This window comes from Ipomoea triloba, chromosome 15 (assembly GCF_003576645.1).
Source record: "Ipomoea triloba cultivar NCNSP0323 chromosome 15, ASM357664v1".
Taxonomy (NCBI): domain Eukaryota; kingdom Viridiplantae; phylum Streptophyta; class Magnoliopsida; order Solanales; family Convolvulaceae; genus Ipomoea; species Ipomoea triloba.
In genome coordinates, this window is record NC_044930.1 from 11794001 (window position 1) to 11811407 (window position 17407).

General features: G+C 31.9%; 1 protein-coding gene across 1 annotated transcript; it reads right to left on the minus strand.

The window, feature by feature from the left end:
• Nucleotides 1-11975: 11975 nt before the first annotated feature.
• On the minus strand, nt 11976-16962 carry LOC116005550 (protein disulfide isomerase-like 2-1). Its single transcript, XM_031245768.1, has 11 exons — nt 16715-16962; nt 16098-16182; nt 15783-15880; nt 15599-15654; nt 14979-15096; nt 14775-14802; nt 14593-14684; nt 13859-14015; nt 13663-13787; nt 13446-13545; nt 11976-12421 (listed from the first exon to the last, which is right to left on the minus strand). The coding sequence occupies exons 1-11, from the start codon at nt 16867-16869 to the stop codon at nt 12356-12358; spliced, it is 1080 nt and encodes a 359-aa protein (XP_031101628.1). The 5' UTR covers nt 16870-16962; the 3' UTR covers nt 11976-12355.
• Between the last annotated feature and the right edge of the window lie 445 nt (nt 16963-17407).

The window sequence follows — 17407 nt, forward strand, 5'->3', positions numbered from 1 at the left end:
TTCAAAAGAAAAAGAAAAAAAAAAACACACGTATAACAATTAGTACTCAATCATGTACTCAATTCTACACTCAATCATGTATCTTGTACTCTTTCTAGTGTTACTTTCTTTCACTCTTCCTTCGATAGCTGACGCACTTTAAGCATACAAATCGCACACTTTAAGAATGAAAATTATGCACCTAAAGAAGTAAAACCACACACCTAAAATTTTAGATCGATGCACTTAAGTTTTCACAACTGACGCACTTTAAGCACACAAACCATGCACCTTAAGAAGGCAAACCACGCATCTTAAGAAGTAAAATAATGCACCTAAAACTTTAAATAACGCACCTTAAAGTTTTAACAAAATACGCACCTTAAGTTATCAACTGAAGAATTGACACACCTTAAGCACAAAAAATTTACACACCTTAAGTTTTCAACTGCATAAGTGACGCACCTTAAGCACAGAAATCACGCACCTAAAGAAGGAACACAACGCACCTTAAGCACAAGACCTGCGCACCTTAACACAAACCTTACGCATCAGAAGTTTGACCCATATGAAAAATGACCAAATCGCCACCACATTTTTTTTAAACGTTGTTAATCTTGGACATTAATTTTGACAAGATCAATGGCTCTCCTCTCACCGAACAACCGTAACTGAGAAGATCAACTGCACGCGAACAAAATTATATATATATAAAAGCTTCTATAGGTAAAAAAAAATGCGCACAAATTCTAATTGTAGATGCAGTCCAAATGTCCAATCTAACATCCCATATTGAATATTCATTAAAAAACACACGGTGGCATATTGGTAATTTTGAAGAAGTTGGTCAGATTGTCTTTTGTATTTGAGTGCATATTCTTCAAGTACACAGTTTTCCTTCTTCAAGTGCATATTTCTCTTATTCGAGTGCATCCATTTTGTTTTAGTACTTAGTTTCTCCTTTGAGTACGCATCTTTGTGCCTTTGAGCGCAAATATTTGGCCTTCAACTACACATTTATAAGCCTTCAAGTACATGTTTTCCTTTATAAGAGTACAAAAATAATTTTCTTCTAGTTTTTCCTTTTAGTATCTTTTTTTTTTTCCCTTGCCTTCTAGTGATCATCTTTATGTTTTCAAGTGTTCAATTTCATGCCTACAAGTGCATGTGTGTTTTACTATTGTGTTAAAAAATAAAATAATACTTAGCATTCCATTGAAACCTTGGTTTCCTTCTAGTGCATGCTTTTAGTCTTCAAGTGCATGTTTTCCTTTTTAAGAGTGCAATTTTTTTTTTCCTCCCTTGCTTTCTAGTGATCCTCTTTATATTATGTCTTCAAGTGCTCAATTAAATGCCTACAAGTGTGCCAAACACCTTGTGCTTAGATGGCATGTTGTGACTCTCCCATATGGAAGGTCATGAGGTATTGGCTCTTTGTGTTTCAACAGATTGAGAAAGTATAGATGAACAGATACTACAATGTAATAGGGTCAGTTGTATTAAACAAAAAATACCTACAAGCGTATGTGTCTTACTATTGTGTAAAAAAATTTTTAAAAAAATACTTAGCATTCAAGTAAACCTTTTTTTTTTTTTAATTTGCCTTCAAGTGCACATTTTTGTATCTTCAAATGCATGGTTTTGAGCTTTCAAGTGCACATTTCGTATAGAATTTATTTTAAGAGATTCATTGGTCATGGTTCATCGCATTTTCACACCGGAAGAAGCCTGTGCACTTGATCCTAAATCTCTCTCTCTCTCTATGTGTGTGTGTGTCTATATGTGTGTGTCTGTGTGTGTATATGTGTATATATATATATATATATATATATATAGACACACACACATACATTTATAAGTTTTAAATTTATGAATTTTTCTTTATTTAATTGTACTTTTGATATAATTTCTAAATATATAAATTTTATGTACTAAAAGTAAACTAATAATATTATAAAAATTAAATTGTAAATAGTACTCAATTTTTGTTAATTGAAATAGACATATAAAATGAGATGGATGAAATATCAATGAGAGTTGGTTCAGTAAAAGGGCAGTTGTTAAGCCATGGACCCGAGTTCACCTTGCAAGGTGAACCCCAATCCATGTTCATAATTTTAGTACTCTATGTTCATAATTTTAGAATTCTATGTTCACATTTTTTGAATTCTATGTTCACAATTTTTGAACTCCTTATTCATAATTTTTAAACTCTATATTTACAATTACAGAACTCTATGTTCACAATTTCATAACTCTATGTTCACAATTTTAGAACTCTATATTCACAATTTCATAACTCTATATTCAATCGTATAACACAATTTTTGAATCTAATAACAAAATTTTGAATATTGAGTAATGTAATTTTGTATATTGAGATTTAAAATTATGAACATAGAGTTTTAAAATTATGAACACATTTTTTAAATTGTGAACATAGACTTGAATTCACCTTGCAAGGTAGACCCGTGTTCATAGCATAATTTGCTGGGGTTAAAGTGATAAAATAATGAATTTATGTTTAATTTGGACAAGTATTTTATGATCTAATCACTTATAAGATCTTGGGGAAATTAATATATATATATATATATATATATATATATATATATATATATGAATTTAATAAAATATATACTGTATATATTGTCCTAGCCTCCTAGGTAGTATTTAAATAATGTTCATAAGGTATTTGTGCAACTACAGTACAAGTGGGGACCCGTTTTTGGTCCAGCTACTTATAACTCAAGTGTCTAGTCCATGTTGCAATTAATGGAAACCAAACCTTCTATTTTAACTCCATAAATTTTGCTTACCAAGCTGCCTTAAAAGTTAAAACCTTCTCCATTTTTTGGTTCAACTTCTCTAGTAATGAAGTGTTTTTAAAAAGTGTCTTGGCTTGTTTAAAAAAAAAAAAAAAAAAAAAGTGTCTGCTTATACCAACACTCAAATCTCTCTCTCTGCTTCTTTCCTAAAGCATTTCAAATAGGATGATGTTTATAGTTTCTGACTAGAAAACAATCTACCCTCTTCCCCATTTTACATTTTTACCTATCAAGTTTATTTTTGTATTTAATATTTGTTGGGAATTCCTAAAAAAATATACCTGGTTTAGTGGATATACACACGCTTTCTCCTAAGGGTGCTTTGAGGAAAAAGAGCTAGTCAAGCCGGCAACGCTCATTTCTAGATTTTGATTTGCACTCCTTTATACTCCCTCTGTCCCATTTTACATGTCCTGTTTACTATTCATTGGTTAAACCAACTCTTTCTTCATTGCTTATTTTCTTTAGTAATTTTTAACTATTTTTAAATTTGATTTTTTGTGTTTAATAGTACTTTTAATGTAATTTCTAAATATATAAATTTTATATACTAATACTAAATTTAATATTATGAAAAATTGAATTAAAAATAACTTCAGTCAAGCCTCGTTAACCGAATCAGACAAACAAAATGGGACGGAGGTAGTATGTAAGAGAGAGTCTTCTAATAACACATTTCAACCCTTGAAATGTTTTATATAAGTGGAAACTTACATTCATTCTTAATGTATAAATGATATTTAAAAGCCTTCTCAAACTCAATTTTTCTAACTTCATGGACATACTTTGAGATCCGATTCCATGTCCTCAACTAAAAGAATCCAAATCCACTTTTTTCCTGACACAAATCGATAGTAAACTCCATTCAAAATATTGCTTCAAATAAAATGACTACTCAAATGCCTTTCTTGCTCATTTTCCCAACACTATTTAAAGACCAATCTAATTGTTTTACTAATTCTTTACATATTTTATTACAATTTTAACTTTTGAATTTTTTTGGGGTGTATAATAGAAAGTTTAATATAATTTCTGAATACATAAGTTGTACGGAGTATTTGTTAACATGAAATTAGTTAACTTATGAATAATTGGATTATTGTTTAATTAACCATTGTTAATTAACACATACATAAAGTGGGATATATAAAGAGTATTTGAGAGTCAAACGTAATTCTTCATTGACCATTTTACTTTTCTATATATGTTTTACAATTTAGATTTCTAATTTTTATGTTTAATATAATATTTAATTACAATGTAAACTCTAATTACTAATATTGAATCAATTAATGCACTACAAAAATTTGAGCTAGAAACAAAGTGAGTCAATTTTATCCTAAACTAGACTCAAGTCGTATTGTAAAATGATATACCCTCAATAGTGAGGCTTTTGGGGTGGTTTTTGAGGTAACAAATAGGAGAGAAAGGAGGGAAATAGAAGAAAGAAAAAAGAACAAAAAAAGGGGAAAAATATGGGTCTGAAGCAAAAGAAAAAGGAAAAGAAAAAAAAAACAAGGTCAATGAAGCGCCAAGCGCTAGCGCGTGCACTGCATACGCCAAGCACTAGCGCGTGCCTTGCATACGCCTGAGCGCCATTGCGCGCGAAACGCACAGGTCTGCGTGTCCACCTCCTCCTTTTCTGTATCGCGGAACCCACAAAAAACTCACCTTCAGGAGGATCTCAAATTTTCTCTCTCCTCCCCCTCGATCAGCTATGCTCTTCTAAAAAATTGTGAAAAATGCACTAATGGGATGCCAGTAATAAAATTGTAATTTAACATGACATGTTGTGATTAATTGATTGCTGAATCACAATCTCTTGATTGGACATCAAATTATTAAACAAATTTTACAGGACATATAGTGCGGATGTGAGTGGAAATAAATTTTGACATGATGGAACAAAGATGAAGCTGTAGAGAGTAGTGTAGTACCAGAAAACAGCGTGGTGAAGAAACAAGGTATAGAATAATTTGAAGGGTTTGCAGTATTCTCTTTATGCATTTTTTAGGGTTACATGTTAACTCTATGTTTCCGCACTTTTCTCAACTTTTAGCCTGCACAAAATCTGTAGCTACCATATGGGAGCAATGCCCTATCTCTATTATTGCTCTTCAATCCTTTTTTTTTTCTTTTTTTTTTTCAAGAATTATATATAAATATTAGGGGTGTGAATTTAGAATGAATTCACATTCAATCCGCTAAAAGTGAATTTGAAAAATTCTATCAACATCTACATTTGTAGCCCTGTAGGATGAAAATAGATCAGGCCCCTATGTAGTGGTTCATCGCAAATTATATCGTGGACCGCGATCCACAATCCATCAAAATGACGTCGTTTTGATTAATGAAAACAAACAAATGAAACCATCCCCTTTCCGCGCCATTCACTTTCAGTTCATATACACTGCAGTTACATTTAAACACAACTGTAGTTACATTTCAACACAACTACAGTCACATTTCGATATAACTACAATTTCATTCGATAAATATAAAAACACAAATGTGAAACTGTTATTCAATATCAGTTCATATACACTACAGTTACATTTCGATATAACTACAATTTCATTCGATAATATAAAACACAATGTGAAACTGTTATTCAGTATCAGTTCATATACACTGTAGTTACATTTCAACACAACTACAGTTACATTTCGATATAACTACAGTTTCATTCGATAATATAAAACACAATGTGAAATTGTTATTCAGTATCAGTTCATATACACTGTAGTTACATTTCAACACAACTACAGTTACATTTAGATATAACTACAGTTTCATTCGATAATATAAAAACAAATGTAAGGCACTATCTTTTAAGATGACCTGTAGTATCAGTGACCACGTTCCACAGTTGATTGTGGACCGTGGTCCACGGTATAACGACTGGTGGTTCATAGGGGCAAAGTCAGACTTAAGCCTATTTAAAACAAACAATCATTATTGCATGAACCATGGTCCACACAACTGTGTGGATCATAAATAAAAAGTACATTTTTAATATACTAAAAGTACATTATTTTTGTACATAAAGTACATTATTTTAGAGTACATTATTTAAGTACTGAAAGTACATTATTTTATATTAGAGTACATTATTTAAGTACTGAAAGTACATTATTTTATATAAGAGTACATTATTTAAGTACTGAAAGTACATTATTTTATATACTATGAAAGAATGTACCTTTAATACAAAAATAATGTATTTTTAGTATAATAAAAATGTACCTTATATTCATGATCCACACACAACTATGTGGACCATGGTCCACACAATAATTTGCCAAAGCCTGTATAGCAAAGCAAGCCCAAACCTATAATAATGGGTTGTTATGCCATGGACCCAGGTCCACCATGCAAGGTGGACCTGGGTCTACATTCACATACATTATACTCTACATTCACATACACTATATTCTACATTCACAATTTGTAAACTTCACATTCACACATTACAGGATTATATGTTTAGTAACTATATTCTACATTCACATACACTATACTCTACATTCACAATTTGTAAACTCCACATTCACACATTCAAAACTCTATATTCACAGGTCCTATACTCCACATTCACAACTTGAGAACTCCACATTCACACATTACAGGGCTACAAGTTGCTAGAACTTCTTAACTCTATTACAGATTCACACATGCATAACTCTACATTCACGATTTCTATACTCCATATTCACAATTTGAAACCTCCACATTCACACATTTCTGGGCAACTCTACATTCACACAATCATAAATCTACATTCACGATTTCTATTATCTACATTCACACTTTGAAACCTCTACATTCACACATTTTTAGACAACTCTATATTCAGCAATATGTTTACTAGAAAAAAAAAAAAAGCGACGTAGTTTTGGACCCAGGTCCACCTTGCAAGGTGGACCTGGGTCCACAGCATAATTTGCGTATAATAATTTGCCAAAGCCAATCATTATTCCATGGACAATAGTCCACACATTTGTGTGAACCATAAATAATTACATTTTAATATACTAAAAGTATATTATTTATATACGTAAAGTACATTATTTGAAAGTACGTACATGATTAGTATATATATATATATATATATATATATATATATATATATTACATTTATACCTAATATATTTTTATATTTTCAATATAATCCCAAGTATATATATCAATTATCAAACCTTAACCCCCAAAATCCCCAATTTTATATACTAATTTAGTAAATCTGTCTCTCTGATCTTACTTTTTCGTCTGCGATTGCGAGACAACGATCTTGACCATTGTCCAAGTAATTTCGTAAATCTTTTTTCTTGGTCACTATTGTCACTATATATATATATATATATATATATATATATATATATATATAAAAGATCACATGCGTAGCTTGTCCTAGCCCCTAGGTGAAACATGTGCATCAATCTCAACCATTGATCTATTCCATATCAACTGCCTAGAATGAAGGAAAATTTTAGAAAAGCACAATGACATTTTGGAAATTTTTCTTAACTTTAAAGTGCACAAATCTTGTTCCTATGTTGCACAAGTTTGAACCTACGAGTTATATAACTTTGAACTTATGTGTGCATAACTTAAACTTTCAAGTGCATAACTTTGAACCTTCAATTACATAACTTTAAACCTTGACGTGCATAACTTTAGATCTTCATATTCAAAACTTTGAACCTTCAAGTGCATAACTTTAAACCTTGAGGTGCATAACTTTAAACCTTTATATGCATAACTTTGAATTTTGAGGTGCATAACTTTAGACCTCGAGATGCATTACTTTAAACCATCAGGTGCATAACCTTGAACATTCAGGTGCATATCTTTAAAACTTAAGGTGCACAACTTTGAACCTACGAGTGCATAATTTTGCACCTTAGGGTAAACAACTTTGAAACTTGAAGTGCATATCATGGAAGTTAAGTTGCATGACTTTGCTGTGTATGATGCATAACTGTGCATCACTTAGAACTTTATGGTATATAAATTTTGTTCTTCAGGTGCATAAGTTTTGTTTTTTAAGTGCACAAGTTTTGTATCTCTTGCATTCATAAAGAGAATTCAATATGATGGGAAACTAAATATAATGATTGAGTAGGATGTTAAGGATTAATGATTTAATTATTTTCATTTATTTGTTGCTTAGTTTCATCCTGCAGAATAGTTCTTTATTGTTAGTTTTGTTAGCTACTTTATCTCCATGTACATGTATAAATAGCTTACAGACTTTAGCTTAATAATACAAGCTTTTCACATTCTCTACATGGTATCCAGAGTCATATTTCTCTAAGCGAGAATTTTTCTAAAAGATCCCATCTTCTTTTTTTTTTTCTTTTTTTTTTTTCTTTCTCTTCCTTCAATGGCTTCCGCTTCTACAACCACATCATTGGTTCATTTAAATGCCCCAACCCACTTCCCCATCCGGTTGATAGACACCAATTTCTCGGTTTGGCAGTACAAGTGAAGTCCACGTTAATCGGCCTTGATCTCCTAGGCTATGTTGATGGCACACAAGAAGCACCTACTCAATTCACTGATACGGCTCGCACTACCATGAATCCGACTTACACTACTTGGTATCGACAAGATCAAATCTTAGTCAGTGCTCTCCTAGGGAGCTGCTCCGACTCAATCCAACCTCTCATCTCGTCTGCAGCCACTGCACATAAAGCTTGATTGAGACTTGCGACCAGCTATGCTAATGACTCTAAGGCTAGAGTCAACTATCTTAAAACCAAGTTATCTAAAAATCCAAAAGGTTCTCGTTCAATTGTTGAGTACCTTCAGGATATGCGCTCAATCGTCGACTTTCTTGCTGCTGCACAAAGCCCGGTTGATGATGATGATTTAATTGCCTATGTGTTAATTCAACTTGACGATGACTATGCTTCCATAATCCCTGTTGTTCGTGTCTAGAAAGCAGGAATCACCTATTGTCCTTTTTAAGCTTTCTCATCACATATTGCTTTTGCTAGTATAGGATGACAAATTAAACATATCAAAATCAACAGCTCAGATCTCTTTCCATGATTCAGAGTGCTCCTTAACACCTAATCCCTCCCATATATATATATATATATATATATATATATATATATATATATATATATATATATATATACTAGTTTTTCTTATGCGCGATGCGCAAAAAATAGGTGCCCAATATTAGTATTTTATATTAAAATTTTAAATTTATTTAAATTTTAATATAAATAATAATAATAATGTAAAATATTTTTATAAATTGGATATTTATATTTTAAAAAATAACTAACATATAACTCTAATATTTAATGTGTATATATTATTATTATTATTGAAGAAGATAAGAAAATATATGGTGGATGCATCATGCATGTGCATAGTAGCAATAATGAAAAAGATAACGGAAGTTATAACGGTAGGGGTATATTTGTCCAAAACATTATGTAGTACAACTTTTATAGCATTATGTACAAAAAAACTTAACGGAAAAAACGGACATAAATGAGGGGTATAACTTTCATTCACATTTATATATATATATATATATATATATATATATATATATATATATATATATATATATATATATATATATATATATATATATATATATATGTATATATATATGTATATGTATATGTATATGGTCATAATCACGTGTGGTCGCGCCTTAACATGCGGTTAGTGTCGCCGCACCACTATGTATACAAATATACACCATTCAAGGTTAGAAAATGCACAATACAAATATGAGTGGTATATATTTGTATACATAGTGGTGTATTCTGCACCAACCGCACGGGAAGACGTGACCACATTTGAATATATATATATATATATACACACACACACATATACATTTTACAATGCATTACAATATCATATCTAAAAGAGATGGGAATGGGGTGAAGGTGAAACGGAGGATTTGAAATTCAAACCTAAACTTATTATAGTTTACTACCAAATAAATGGACTATCTCTTTTTTTGTTGGAAAAGATGCAAAATAAATCCAAGGATAAATTGAAGTTGGCATTCCAATCCTAACAAGAAAATATGCCAAAAGAATGGTGAAGCACGCAACTACCACTTTGTCTAATCGCGGTTGCAGCGCTAAGAGATCACATGGCATTTGAAGCAGTCCACGGAAGGCCAAAGAAAACTAGGGGTCCAATATTTAGCTTTTAGTCTTTTGGGTTTGAATTTTTGTTCGAGTGTTGATGGAATGTCAATGTGATCATCTAATTGTTTTCCAAAATATATTACACGAAATCATGTGGAAGGAATGTCAATTGGGTCAAGTTTATTATGAATTCAGGCTAATTTGTCCGAGCTATTTGACTTATCGATTTTAAAGTAATCGAGTTGATTTTTTTTATGAGGATAAAATTTTTGACATTTTAGAATTAATGTCATAAATTTTTAATTTTAATAAACTAGCATATTTGCATTATACATATAAACTTAAAATATCATTTAATCAATTCAAATTTTCAATTTCATATCCAATTCAAGAACATAAATAATACGGAGTAGTTATGAACATTTGTATAAAAGATATAAATAAAAATTTTATATTAATATAATTAATTATTTTTGTTATTTTCAAAAAAAAAATTAATTATTTTTGTTTAAAATTCTAGCATTTATAATAACAATAATTATAATAAGTTTTTATTTTTCATTATTTATTTTCATGAACAATAATTTATTTTGTAATAAATTTATTAAATAGTATTAAAATTTTATTTAAAAAATAAAAAATTTAATACTAAATAGAAGGCTTACTTACAGACTCCCTCTGTATAGTTTATTTTGCATTGCTGACAAAATAAGGAGTAATTTAAGTGGATCGAGCTAGTCTACTAAATTTTGTGTTACTCCACTTGAGCCATTGAGCTTATTAGTTTTGGATTATTGAGTTAATTTTCTTATTAAATTTGTTTTCTTTTAGAATAAAATTTGTTTTTTTTTAACACTAACCTATTATATTTTTTTGGTGTTGTCACCCGGTGTTGTGGGCCAATTCATAGCTAAGTTGGCAGAGAACCTTTCTTCATCACGTTGCAATGACTTTGAGCCATTTAAACCGAGTTATAATTTATATACATTAAATTATTTATTTGATTAATTGAATTATTATGGGGTATTGGGGTGATTGATGGTTCGTAAATACTGAGGTCCTTGTCTTGGTGGGGCCTAGGCAATGAAGCCGTCGGGTTGAAAGCGAAATATGTACGGGAGTGAAGGAGCGCCTAAGCATTCTCACGGGGCTCATGTGCAGCATCGCGATACAAGGAAGTAGGGGCACACTGAGACACTCAGGTTGAATAGACACGCTCCAGTCTCCACAATGTCATAGTACACAAAACGTGGTTCTTGTCCGCACCAATTTAATGACCATAATTCGGTGGTAATTGAATTGAAATTTAATTTAATTTAATGGGTATTTCTATGAATTGCAATTTAATGTGTGGAAAATGAAAAAAGGGAGCAATAACACTACTACCCTTGATTATAATTATTATTATTAGTAGTAATCACTTCTTCTCTTTCTATTCCCAGTAATTCTATTTCATCATATCAAACAATGTAATTTGAATTTCTATTTTATTCTCACCTTATTCTTTTCTCTCCTTCCCAACCAAACGCCATGTTAGCTCACCGATTTAGTAGGCAGTATTTGAGAGATTAATTTAAAATTTTACAACAGTGTGAGAATTATGTTCAAAGTGAACGAACAGATATCTTGCTCTTACAATTCTTTTCCCTCCTTCCTCCCAACCAAACGCCATGTTAGCTTACCGATTTAGTAGGAGGTATTTGAGAGGAGAGATCAAAATTTAAAATTTGAACAGATATCTTGCTCACACCCACATTTGACCATGTTTGTTGAGTCTCTGAATTATCATGATTTACCTCCTCTCTCACATACTTTGTCAGGCAGGAGTGTAGGACGCCCTTAAGGTTAGAGATTCGATCTTTTGGGAGAAGAAGGAAACGTGGTTCTAGCAGTGTCAAAACAACCTGATAGATGGAACATGGAGTAGCGTTCTTTTTAAACGCTAGATGGAGTAGTGTTCTAAAATCTTATTTTAAAATTTTCCCTATTTATCAAGCTGATAGATTATTTATAAGCTTTAAAAAAAGTTATGAACTTTAAAACAAGTTGTGTCAAACTTGACTATTATCCATTCCACAAACCTTGCTAAAATAGTTAAATTATTTAACCTAACAAAATGTATACTCAAATTTTCAATACAAACAACTATCCTGATCAGCAATTGAAAGTGCAGTAACAATCTACTCCCTTTTCACTATCAAAAGCTGCTAAATGGTAGTATTCAGGCTAAAATAAGTGTTAATTATTGCTATTGCTGCAGGCCAAAAGCTTCCTCTCTTTGACATAAACTGTGTAAGAAAAGTGCAGCAGAAATGTAGAAGTGATAAGATGGTACATTTCGAACCTTGGGCAGATACTCGGGAACCCAAACTGCAGACTCCACAAGCTGCCACACCGCACAATCTATCACCGGAATCAAGCAAAGGCAGATAGGATGTTCTTCTTGAGAGTAAACTCATCAGCCTTTGTTGGGCTAATTGACTGCATCAACACAAAGATCAAAGGAAATGTGAGATACTGGTTTTAGATATTTAAATCTCCAATTTGGAAAATAAATAGGATTTTTTAAAAATACAAGTAGAGTTATTACATTTTATCATGATAATAGTCAAGAGCATTTTTATGCTTAAGCTACATGTATTTTCTCAACATGCTACCTTGTGTTAAAAGTATTTTAACTTCATACAATTACATAAATAATATACTATGGCCATCTTCAGTTTGGACCAAAAAAAATTTAGGAATAAGGTTCAGATTGGCCACTGAACGTAACCTGAAAGTGCAATTAGGTCACTGAACGAAAAAAAATGTGCAATTAGGCCACTGAACACTTCAAATGTATGCAATTTCACCTGATAGCAGGTTACCTTCCATTTCATCAAGCTGCCTGCTTACATGGATGGTGAGTTGACATTTTAAAATATTTTTTTAATAATAAACTTTAAAATTAAAAATTAAAATATAAAAAAATATTAACATTAAAAAATATTTTTTTTAAATTAATATTTAAAAATTAATATTTTTTATTTTCATCTTTTTATATTTATTATTAAAAAATTATTTTAAAATGCCACATCACCATCAATGTATATAGACAACCTGATAAAATGATAAAATGGAAGGTAACCTGATATCAGGTGAATTTGCATGCATTTGGAGTGTTCAGTGGCCTAATTGCACATTTTTTTCATTCAATGGCCTAATTGCATTTTCAGGTTACGTTCAGTGGCCAATTTGAACCTTATTCCAAAAATTTATGAATATACACACACACGCATCCATAGCATGTCAATCATATTCTAAAGAATTTAGCCAAATAGCTAGGGGGAAGAAAGATGACAAGGGTTAGTACATTTGGGCAAAGTTATTGGAAACTTAGCACACTTTAGAAGTAATTTGATTAAAATGGTAGCAGCAAGTTGTTTATTCCCCCAAAAGTAACTGCTGCTGGAAAGCTTCAGACTTCAGAGGAAGAAATTGAAACTGTTAACAGCAAGTAACATACCTTTGAAAGCATGCGCTCTAATCGTTGATTTTCATTTTTGGCATAGTCAGTTCCTTTATCCATGCAGCTCTTGGCAACTTTTAGGTAGATCTTGCCATATCTGGAAATGCAAACATGCAAGGATAATGTGAAAAATAGAACCAGAAAACTCATGACAAATTCAGGGATAGAGAAATAGTTCTGGTAAGTTCAGGTAATTGATAAGCATAAAGTATACCTTGCAGAGGGACCAGAAAGCTTCTCAACTTCCTCCTCCAGTTTGCTAAATATTTCCTTCTTCTCACTATCAATGGCACTCACAAACTCCTTGGCTAAGTTGCTTAGGTGTTCAACAATTCCAGCCTATAAGGTAGTAGTGAAAAATCAAATGAGGAGCATGATAACTATAAAAGAGTAGAAAATGTGTCACTAACCTTAGAAGTAAGCTGTCCTTTGGCATCACGACTAGTGCCACACTTCTCATTGATGAAGTTTACAAAGTCATCTAGGTCTCGGCCACCTTCATACTCTTCACCAGCCTTGTTGCCCTTTGGAAAGAATTTCAATGTGGGGTAACCACTTACACCATATCTGTTTCAAAGAAAATAGAATTGGCTTAAAGAATTCGGGTTTTCTGTACACATGCATGTGTACAAGAGACTGTTAAAGGGAACACAAAATGTTAGTAAACATTTTTTGGTTCTCATAACATAAATGAACAGAATGGCAGTAGCTGAATATAATTGCAAAGCAGGCCTGTTTAGTAATGGGAAACATTTTCAATTCTTCATTTCCATTTTTCCACAATTTTCTACTGTTTTATTTTCCAAATGAAAGGAAAAGGAAAAAAAAAAAAAAAGAAAAAAAAAAAAGAAGCAGGCAAAAGGTTGAAGATTTGAAAATTGAAAAATAAATAAATAAAGGATGGGGGGAAGCGCTTACAGTTCAGTCATGTTTCCCCAATTTGGAGAACATCCAAAACTTGTTTTTAAAATGTTGAAAAGTTTTTTTTTTTTTTTTAACAAATCTTTTTGCAGTTTGTAGAATGGAAACAACTTAAACCCTCATTTTTCCATTTTTGTTCGTCTTTTCCAAAATTTTAGAGAATTTTCCCCCAATCGGACATGCCCTTATTATCCTCCAAGTCTAGACACCCATAAAAACTTACTTCTCTGCAATATCCTTGTGCTTGTCAGCATCACAGTTAGCAATAACAACGTCTTCATCCAGTTTAAATGCTGCTGCAACCTTTTCATAAATCTACATACACAAAACAGAGAAAAATTATTTTAACATTGTTAGTAGCTATTACAGCACTAGCCATAAAAACAATGATTTTAATGCACTTACCGGAGCAAGGTGTTTGCAATGACCACACCTGTGAAAGGTAAAGCATAAATCAGAAGTGTGAAGGGGGTTTAGCTAAAACATAAATAAGTTTTAACCATAAATGCTGTCAATACATAGAAATTGGATGTCTGAGGAAATTTACATTTGATAGTTGATAGAGATAGAGAGAGGGGCAGTGGGGCAAAGAGAATTGAATATTCTCACCATGGTGCATAAAACTCTACTAAGACGTCCTTTTTCTCATTCAGGACAATCTCATCAAAGTTTTCTGGAGTTAATACCACAACACTTGAGGGGACTGCAGCAATCTTAACATTGGTTCCTGAATGTAGAAAAATGGTGGTCTTATACTGTTAATTCATATTGTTACTTAGGAAACTATTATATCAAGAATCTGACAGCTATGCATGAAAAGAGAAAAACAAATCCATTTTTACAACTAAAGGAAAAGTGTGAGAAAAATGGACATCTATCACAGGTCCTGGAGGGCATTTGTGATATAGAATATGAATATGGTTCCTAACTAGAATGATATAAAATTTCAAAGGCACGCACATTGACAAGTTGAGTGAAAACAACCCCAATAGAATAAAGGATTAGACTCGCCGTAGAAGCTATTTTATGTAAATCTTCTTAAAAGGAAGCAACTATTCTATTATATACATTTCAGTAGTGAAAATACAGGCTTCATACAAAATGTAAAGACTGAGAGATACAATCTGAAAACATAGAAAAGTTTCTTTATCTTCTTGTAGCTTGTTTTCCTCAATAATCATGTGAAAATTAACATTCATTTCAATTGCAGGATATGTAAAGACTATTACCTGCTTCTTTGTTTACATACTCAGAAATGGCTTCTGCAGTTCGTGCACCTTCATATCTGAGAAAATATTAGATTCCTTTCATCAGAAAAACATGATTGAAATTTCCCAGCATGTAAGAAAAAGCATTCAAATAACCCAAAAAATCTCATTTAAGTAAATAAGTTTCAGACGTAAAATTACACACTTTTTTGGCTCCAAAGACCCTTTAGGAAACCATTGGATGGTTGGGTACCCAGAAACTCCATATTTGCTGCAAAGGCTCTTGTGTTCATCGCAGTCCACCTACAATGACCATATTTGGGGACAATAATCAATTAGAACATTTATTTACTCACTGAAATAAAAATATATGAACTGATTGTATTGATTTTTACATGCTGAAATAATAGCAGAAGCAAAAAATATATTATGGAATTTCACCAGCCTAGTGCAATCATACAAAGACAATTTTTCTTCTTGTCGAACTGTAATGGAGAATTAAGGCTGCCAAAGAACTAACCTTTCCAATGAGAACAGATTTTGCCTTCTTGAAACTTGCAGCAAGCTTTTCATACTCGGGAGCAAGCTTTTTACAGTGACCACACCTGTCATTAACATACAAACACAACAAAATGAGAGTGCTTTACTATAGAGAAACACATTTGAAGAATTTACAATTATTCCATAACACATTACCACCAAAGCTCTCCCTTTTAGATAATGAACAATAATAGTATTAGATGTCATTTTCATTTGCATTAACTTACTGACCGTTGTTTAAACAATACGAAGTAATAGGTTTAACTATAGATTCAAAATTACTTGTTAATGTATCATTATTTTCCAATACTCAGTCATTTCTATACTAAATTGTACTCCTATAGTCCTATGTAGATTTTTCCTTAATATAAAAGGCGAGAAAAGAGTCCTCCTAACAATCAATTTACATAGATTACAAAAGCGACCTCAAAACCTATGCTATTCAGATCAGATCAAACATATCAAGCTTAAAAACTACAGAAATGATAAAAACCGCATAGTGAACACGGCTAAGCACCAAACAAACAAATATTACAACAACGCTCATTCTGTTCATCAAATTGATCGCAAAAAACAAAGTACGCAAACCACACTTACCAGGGGGCGTAGAATTCGACGAGAGCGCCTCGATCTTGGCCGACTTCCTTGTCGAAGTTGTCTTGGGTTAGAACGACGACGTCGTCGGCGAAGGCTGCCGAGAAGAAGAACAACGCTGCGATTGCTAAAGCTGTATAGATCCGTGGATTCGACATTTTTTCAGAGCTGTTGAGGAAAGCAGGTGAAGTGACGAGCGAGTCCAGAGTCCAGACTCTAGAATCCGGAGATTGATATTTATAGGCAACGTTGGTTTAATCCCCCGATTTTATTTATATTTATTATATAGCGGAGTATTATATGTTTGGCTTTATCGGCGTGTTCAAGTATTTCGTAATCTAAAAGTAAATCCAGCTGCCCATAATTTATATGGATTATTATTCATATCGATCTGTTTGGAGTTTGTTTGGATGATGAGTGAAACGGCAAATTATACAGTGTGGAACACAGTCCAAAACACTTTGTTGAATATGATGAGTAAAATGGGCAAATTATACAGTGTGGAACACAGTCCAAAACACTTTGTTGAATATGATGAGTAAAATTAACGTACTTTATATGTTAGGATAATGTATATTATGTATTAAATTAATGAAATTTCTGGAGTAAGATAATGTGTTTTATGAGTTAAAATAATGTACAGTATGTTCTAGAATAATGTATATTATGAGTTATAAAAATGTATATTGCAGCGAG

Coding starts and splice junctions, on each gene's coding strand:
- LOC116005550 (XM_031245768.1), bottom strand. CDS start 16,869: ATGTCGAATCCACGGATCTATACAGCTTTAGCAATCGCAGCGTTGTTC. Junction 13,546..13,662: donor CTTTCTGGTCCCTCTGCAAG/GTATACTTTATG, acceptor TTGCATTTCCAG/ATATGGCAAGATCTACCTAA. Junction 12,422..13,445: donor TAGAGCGCATGCTTTCAAAG/GTATGTTACTTG, acceptor GTGTTGATGCAG/TCAATTAGCCCAACAAAGGC.